The sequence below is a fragment of the Palaemon carinicauda genome, chromosome 9, assembly GCF_036898095.1.
Source record: "Palaemon carinicauda isolate YSFRI2023 chromosome 9, ASM3689809v2, whole genome shotgun sequence".
Taxonomy (NCBI): Eukaryota; Metazoa; Arthropoda; class Malacostraca; order Decapoda; family Palaemonidae; genus Palaemon; species Palaemon carinicauda.
Window position 1 is genome coordinate 25,862,102 of NC_090733.1, and position 8,832 is coordinate 25,870,933.

Below are 8,832 nucleotides of genomic sequence, written 5' to 3' on the forward strand. Positions count from 1 at the left end.
TCACTCAAGTTATCCCTCATAAATTTAAAATATCACCACCAACAAAAATATTCTTTTTGTCTGCTTCACTTGTTGTTTTGACCACTTTTAATTACCTCTTTTAATTACCTCTCCAATCCAGCGGGATCTTAATTAAACACTAAAGACAATCCGTAATTTAATACTTAGTAAATAAACTTAAATTCCAATATAATTACTTTCACAAGTAATATCACAAAACACAAAAACAATTATAATAAACAAAAGAAAGAGATGTTTTCAACACTGCACTAAATAGTTCTCTCAAGAAAAACACAAATTACAAGTGCAAAGAAGGCTAAGGAATGCAAATATCTGTATGACTAAGTTAAGGAAAAGAGACCAAGGATAATGTAGAATAGTTAACATAACTGATAATAGATGGCGTTGAACATTAAACACCCGATAATATCATATTTACACTAAAAATTTTTTACAGTTTTTTCTAATAATTATGACGTTCCGTCATAGATCCTCCCCCCAAAGAGCATCCTACTTAGGATGGCTGGGATGAGAGATAGCAGGAAGTCTGGATAATGCGTCGGCAATTTTGTTTTGACGTCCTGGGATCGCTCGGAGCTCAAGATTATATCTTGTTAGATAGTACGACCAGCGTAACAATTTGTCGTTCAGTAGTCGTGATCTATCCAGGAAGGTTAAAGGTCGATGATCTGTGTAGACGATGACCTTGTGGTTGCATTCTAAATATGGAGCAAAGTGACGAAGAGCAGCTATGATGGCAAAAAGCTCCTTTTCTATGGTTGCCCATCTAATTTGTGAACCTTTGAATGAGCCTGAGAAATAAGATACTGGAAACAAGTAGTCCAGTGGTGGCTCATCTCCAGACTTGCAAGCTGATGACATCTGTAGAAGTACTGCACCGTATCCCGAATTGCTTGCATCTACCTGGAGTAAAAAATCTTGATTGAAATTTGGAGCTTTAAGAATGGGTTTAGATATAAATACTCTTTTCAAATTATTAAAGAGCTGTTGATGCTTTTCTTCCCAATAAAAAGAGATCTTTGGAGATGTTAAATTATATAAAGACGCAGTGATTTCAGAGTAATTCTTAATAAAGCGAGAATAGTATGAAGTCATTCCTAGAAATGATTTTAACTCTTTCTTGTTTGTTGGAATTGGATAATCAAGTATACTTGCAATGTTGACGTCTTTGGGCATTATACTTCCACCTCCGATGGTATGCCCCAGATAAGTTACCTTAGCTCTCCCAAAAGCACTCTTGGCCAAATTAACCGTTAACCTTGAAGATCTGAAGCGATGGAAGAGTTCTTCGAGGGTCCGTAGGTGTTCGTCCCAGTCGTCACTAGCTACCACCACGTCATCCAGATATACGTAGGTGTCTTTCATATTTCTTATTACCTCTGACATCATCCTTTGAAAGGTGGCAGGAGCATTAGTTAAACCAAATGGCATGACCTTATAAGAGAATAACCCAAATGGAGTTATAAATGATGAGATTTCTTTAGCTGATTGAGTTAGAGGTACTTGGTAATAGCCTTTCATTAAGTCTATCCGTGTAAGAATTTTCTTATTACCATTGCTATCAAGGATATCATTGATTCTAGGTAATGGGAATGAATCTTTTACAGTTACCTTATTTAACTTACGATAATCAGTACAGAGTCTTAGTTGATTATTAGGTTTAGGTACTAGGAGACAGGGTGAAGCCCATGGTGAAGTGCTTGGTTCTGCAAGGTCATTATCTAGTAAATACTGTACCTCTTGTTTCAACGAGTCCAACTTCTTGCCTACCATACGGTAGTACGTCTGGCGTATGGGAGTAACACCTGACTCGATGACGATATCATGTTGAATGGTTTGACTTCTCTGCAAACTGTCAGAACATACTTCATGAAACCTGGAGAGCAATTGTGATAGTAATTTTCTCTTGAGAAGATGGTATTCCTGTAAAATAACTGGGCAAGGATTTTAGAATTTGACTGTTGGTGTTGTCTTTCCAGTTGACTAGTTGATCATCGTCAGGGAGATCCACGAGCAACTCTGAGGAAGATTCCTCCAGTGGTAGTATTTTCGCCTCAGGAGAAATTGAGAGATGACTTACCATTTGAATAGGTGCTTGATATGCCTTCAACAAATTCACATGCACTAGTTGCTTTGATCGTCTACGATCAGGAGTAGAGAGAACATAGTTTACCTTAGAAATTCTTTGAAGCACTTTGTAAGGTCCCATAAATTTTTCACGTAAGGGGGAACCGGGTATGGGATGATATACAAGCACCTCATCTCCTGACTGAAATACACGAAGCTTTGCCTTTTTATCATACAAGCGGGACATCTTCTCCTGGGAATGCAAAAGATTAGTATTAGCAAATACATGAAGTGATATAATTTTATCCTTTAGCTCCTGTAGATATGACAAAATGTTGGTAATCTCTTCTTCCTTGTTATGAATTAGATTTTCCTTCACCATACTGAGAGTGGTTCGGGGCTTTCTTCCGAACATTAATTCGAAAGGGGACACTCCAGTGGACTCTTGTGGTACACTTCTTATAATATACATCAGAAGATCAATATCTCTATCCCACTGTTCCAAAGTTTCCTGCATGTACTTCCGAAGAAGGTTTTTAATAGTTTGGTGAACTCTTTCTAGAGCACCGTTACTTTGAGGATGATAAGCAGAAGCATATATGTTATGAATATTGAATTCTCTCATAGCTTGTTGAAAAAGCTTACTAGTGAAGTTTGTGCCTCTATCACATTGCAATGTCTTTGGAAATCCATAGGTTGTGAAAATTTTGACAAGTTGACCAATTATAGTTTTTGCATTTATATTTTTTATTGGCACTGCTATGGGATATCTCGTTGTTGGGCAAAGAACAGTAAGTAAATACTCATTACCTTGCTTAGTCCTAGGCATTGGGCCAACACAGTCTATGATAATCCTCTCAAAGGGAAACTTTGGTACGGATATGGGCTGAAGAGGAGCTGGTGGAAGTCTCTCATTGGGTTTGCCAGTAGTCTGGCAATGATGACATGCTTTAATAAATTGTTGAATGTCCTTCTTCATCCCAGGCCAGAAGAAGTCTTCAGCTAAGGTAGAGTAAGTCTTGTTGACCCCAAAGTGGTTCACATGAGAGTGGGCTAATTCAAGAAGAGCTGGAACTAGAGAGAGTGGTAGAACCAGTTGATGACAGTCAAACCATGTTGTGGTTGCTGGTGCTTTGGAGGACCTAAAATGTCGAAAAAGCAAATCATTATCAAGATAAAAGTAAGGAGTTTTGGGATGATCATCTGGCTCTGCAACTTTCTTCCAAAGATCCTTAAGAACAGGATCTTTATTTTGCAAGTCCTTGAAATTTGATTTGGTCATATTTATAAGGTCTAATGTCTTCTCTACTCTATTTCCACTATCTATAACAATTGGTTTAATTGATGTCATTTGAATAACAGCATTATTTAATTTATTTGATTCATTTTCTATAAGAATATCAGGATCAGATACTACTGGATTAACAATGGCCCCTGCAAGATCATTACCAATTAAAAGCTGGATAGATGAACAAGGCAAAGGATCTCGTGAAACTGCAATTAAAACATTACCTTGATAGTAAGGACACTGTAAATTCACCTCTGCCAAAGGCATGGATTTGGTGGTACTGAGGTCCGAAACAGTAACATACTCATGTCTCAGTTTGAAGTCCTGTGAAGGCAGAGCTACCACACTTTGGGAGGATCCTGTATCTCGTAAGCAAGTAACTGGAATACCATTCACGGTGCCTTTACAAGTAAAAGGTTTGAAGACGTCCCCATCAAGTTCTTGAGCAGCAACATGAAAAGTTTTCTTATTATCCTTCCTATTAGGGTTCGGAGAATTCTTTCCAACATCAGACTTCTTGCACGAAGGATTAGGACAGTTCTCTATGTGATGCCCTTCCTGCTTACAATAGGAACAATATGATGTGGATGATTGAGAAAAAGTAGACTTATTAAATGGTTTAAATGTTTTATGAATCAAGTAGTAATCATCAGCTAAACTGGCTGCTTTCAACAAGTTGGTTTCTCCCTTTTCAAGAATGAAAGTAGCAATGTTACTTGGCAATTTCCTAATAAACTCTTCCATTAGAATAAGATTTTTTAAGGATTCAAAATCTGAAACACCTGTCTTTTGCAACCATTTTGTAAATTGCCTAACTTTGTCATTGCAAAATTCAACAAAAGTTTGTGAAGGCATTTTGTAAAAGTGCCGGAACTGTTGCCGATAACCTTCAGCTGTGATGGCATAAGCATCTAAAACTGCCTTTTTAATCACATCATACTCCTTTACTTCAACCATCTGAGAGATTACATATGCTGCCTTACCTTTGAACTGATTTCTGACAACCATTACCCATTGCTCCTGAGGCCACTTCAAGGTTTTAGCAGTGTCTTCGAACGTTGTAAAGAATACCTCTGGGTCCTTTTCATCAAAATCAGGAAGCAGCTTTTTTGCTTTGAGTATGTCGAACTTACTGGGTATCTCTCCATCAGTTTTCAGCTTAATCTGTATATTTGCCGACTTCTGTTCTTTTTGTATCTCTAGTTCAGCCAATTTACACTTGTGTTCATACTCTAATGCCAATAGTTGCTGCTGCTTTTGAAGTTCTAGTGCAGCCATTTTCTGTTGTTCTTTTTGCAATTGTAATTGAAGACGCAACTGTTCTATTTTCGGATCTATTCCAGGGGTGACATATGCTCCAGTAAGGGAGCGCAACTCATCGATGTCCTCATCATCATCTTCAAAGATTCCCTCATCTATGAAGAATTGCAGGATTTTATCAATAATGACAGCTTTCACATATTTTGGATCGACCTCAAGATCACATCTCAGGGCTACAGACAATAATTCCTGTTTCTTGGCATAACGTAAATTCAAAATTTCTCCTTTTATATCGTTCATAAACTTCTCCAAATTAAACGACATTCTGAAGGATTACCAAAAGTAATGTTATTAGAGAGATTATATCATTGCTTTGTATTCACACTAGCTTATGCCATTAATTTAAATATACACACATTTGACACCAAAAATAAGCTAAATGTCAGTCAAAAATAATGAAGTTTACAACAATTTCAAGACAATTTTAAAGAGACCGCAAATAGAATACACAGTCTGAAAATGGATTAACTGAAATTGGATGGCCAACATAAAGGCCGAGATCAATTAGTGATCGAAGGTCTCACGATAGCACACAAACATGATATCTAGATTAGCACAATATGCATGTAAGAAGTAGTTTATGGCAGAAGAGAACCTTGATTTTGGCTCGTAAAATAAGGCGGGAGAAGAAGGCTAAGCATAGCACAGAACCCAACCAATTAATATTTGATTACTAGTCTATCCTTTATTTTACAGATACCGATTTTGAGTGAGAGAACCATTCAGCGTACGTGTGATATGAAATGCTGGATTGGATTGGCAAGAAAACAACAAAAAAAACATCAATAAAAATACAAATCACTTTCATAAACAATGCTCTTGAGTTTCTTTATACTTTAATAGTCACAAACAAAAAGACTAGATCAATCCCGGACAGGCCCCCACTTATGACGGACTTGAGTGAACCTTGCCTGGTGGCTAGGTTTGGGGATGTTACTGGTCTGTAATCACTCAAGTTATCCCTCATAAATTTAAAATATCACCACCAACAAAAATATTCTTTTTGTCTGCTTCACTTGTTGTTTTAACCACTTTTAATTACCTCTTTTAATTACCTCTCCAATCCAGCGGGATCTTAATTAAACACTAAAGACAATCCGTAATTTAATACTTAGTAAATAAACTTAAATTCCAATATAATTACTTTCACAAGTAATATCACAAAACACAAAAACAATTATAATAAACAAAAGAAAGAGATGTTTTCAACACTGCACTAAATAGTTCTCTCAAGAAAAACACAAATTACAAGTGCAAAGAAGGCTAAGGAATGCAAATATCTGTATGACTAAGTTAAGGAAAAGAAACCAAGGATAATGTAGAATAGTTAACATAACTGATAATAGATGGCGTTGAACATTAAACACCCGATAATATCATATTTACACTAATAATTTTTTACAGTTTTTTCTAATAATTATGACGTTCCGTCATAATATATATATATATATATATATATATATATATATATATATATATATATATATATATATATACATATATATATATATATATATATATATATATATATATATATATATATATATATATATATATATATATGTATGTATGTATATATATATATATATATATATATATATATATATATATATATATATATATATATATACATATATATATATATATATATATATATATATATATATATATATATATATATATATATATATATATATATATATATATACAGTACTGGGCATGTTATTCGACGATTATAACGAATACAAAATATATTTTGGTGTCCAAAATTTTAAGATAGTTTCTAATCAGATAAATTGTCCTACAGATAGTTTTCAGGATAACAGCAGAAATACATTTACTTTTTCGGTAGCTTCGTGAAATTCTGTGAAACCTTTTGAAAAACGCTTTATGTTTTGAAAAGAAAAGTATCTTAAATTTTTGTACTTACTTTAAAGGAATCTAAAGTTTTCAATTTTTGTTGAAAGGTTTCCGAATTTCCAAATATTTTTGCATCAATTTATCACCACCATACCTTTATATTAGAATGTTGTTCTAAAACTCAATGTAATTCTGAAGAAGGATCACAAAGTGACCCGAAACACGTGTCGACTCCAAACAATAATTGGAAAAAAGTAAATATATTTTTGCTGCTGTTCTGAAAACTATCCGCAGGACAGTCTGTCCGAAGAGAAACTATATTCGAATTTTGGACGACACAAAGACATTGCCTATTCACTATATATATATATATATATATATATATATATATATATATATATATATATATATATATATATACATATATATATATATATATATATATATATATATATATATATACATATATATATATATATATATATATATATATATATATATATATATATATATATATATATATATATATATACTGTATATATTTGTGGGTGTGCCTGCGTGTGTGGACCTTAGTTAAAAATTATATAGATTAGTATGAATGTTTACGTCAAAGTAGATAAACTTTACTTGAACAGGATCTTATCATATCAGTCACTGATTAATATGATAAAACAACAGTTTCTTCCCAAATCAATAATAAAATAAATTCGAGTATCACCTTAACAACATCTCTTTCAACTAACATAAAAATGTTCTTCGACTTACGATTAATTTTCTGCTGCAATCGATTCTCCTAATGCTAACACGGCAGTTGAATATCGAATAACGTTATCAGAAAAATCTTACAGGATTCTTTCATTTCGCTATATATTATCTTCAGTCATATAAGTTATAATCATTTAAAAGAAAAAGTAAAGGCATCCATACATGCCGTAGATTTCAAAATTAAATGAATACACACAAACACACACACACACACATTATATATATATATATATATATATATATATATATATATATATATATATATATATATATATATACGCGCATATTATTATTATTATTATTATTATTATTATTACTAGACAAGCTACAACCCTCGTTGGAAAAGCAAGATGCTATAAGCCCAACGGCTCCAATAGGGAAAAATAGCCTAGTGAGGAAAGGAAATAAGGGAATAAATAAATGATGAGATCAAGTTAACAATAAATCATTCTAAAACAGTAACAATGTCAAAACAGATATGTCCTATATAAACTATTAACAACCTCAAAAACAGATATGTTACATATAAACTATAAAACCACTCATGTTCTTCAGAACATATTGATCACCGAAAATCTTGGAAGACTTTCTCAATAAACCAATTTTTTTTGTGCAACTGAAGAAGACACAGACATAAAGTGTTTCTCAAAAGTAAATTTGCTGTCGAGAATCACACTTAAAATTTTAAAAGAGTCATACAAATTTAAAGAAACATTACCAATACTGAGATCCGGATGTTGAGGAGCCACCGTCCTTGACCTACTTACAATCATACTTTGAGTTTTGTTAGGATTCAACATCATACCTTATAATTTGCACTATGCACTAATTTTAGCTATATCTCTATTAAGGGATTCACCAACCCCAGATCTACATTCAGGGGATGGATTTGATGCAAAGAGAGTAGCATCATCTGCATATGCAGCAAGCTTGTTTTCTAGGCCAAACCACATGTCATGTGTATATAGTATGAAAAGTAATGGGCCAAGAACACTACCCTATATATATATATATATATATATATATATATATATATATATATATATATATATATATATATATACATATACATATACACATATATATATATATATATATATATATATATATATATATATATATATATATATATATATAAATAGATAAATAAATAAATAAATAAATATATATATATATATATATATATATATATATATATATATATCTTAGGGTAATATTTCCTTATTTTCGAGACATTTGACAACAGATAAAAAAAACGAAATATAAGAGAAAGTTATTCATAAGCAAAGAATATGATTTTAAATCTGATCAACTTCTTTTTCCAAACGTATTGAAAACTTCCAAAGATAACTTAGTAATATATCACAGATGTTACACAACCTAATTAAGTTGAGTAGACACTTTCAGACTGATGAACGCAGGAAAATTTAATCCTCACATGAAATGACTCATTTCCTTCGACAATTGTCTCAACGTAAATGTGAACATTTACTAAGGATAAATTCATCATG

At 32.6% G+C, this 8,832-nt stretch overlaps 1 protein-coding gene across 1 annotated transcript; it reads right to left on the minus strand.

The window, feature by feature from the left end:
• Nucleotides 1-478: 478 nt before the first annotated feature.
• Nucleotides 479-4,975, minus strand: LOC137646963 (uncharacterized). Its single transcript, XM_068380033.1, has 2 exons — nucleotides 2,195-4,975; nucleotides 479-924 (listed from the first exon to the last, which is right to left on the minus strand). The coding sequence occupies exons 1-2, from the start codon at nucleotides 4,958-4,960 to the stop codon at nucleotides 511-513; spliced, it is 3,180 nt and encodes a 1,059-aa protein (XP_068236134.1). The 5' UTR covers nucleotides 4,961-4,975; the 3' UTR covers nucleotides 479-510.
• Nucleotides 4,976-8,832: the final 3,857 nt, after the last annotated feature.

Coding starts and splice junctions, on each gene's coding strand:
- LOC137646963 (XM_068380033.1), bottom strand. CDS start 4,960: ATGTCGTTTAATTTGGAGAAGTTTATGAACGATATAAAAGGAGAAATT. Junction 925..2,194: donor TGCTTCAAAGAATTTCTAAG/GTAAACTATGTT, acceptor TTTTTACTCCAG/GTAGATGCAAGCAATTCGGG.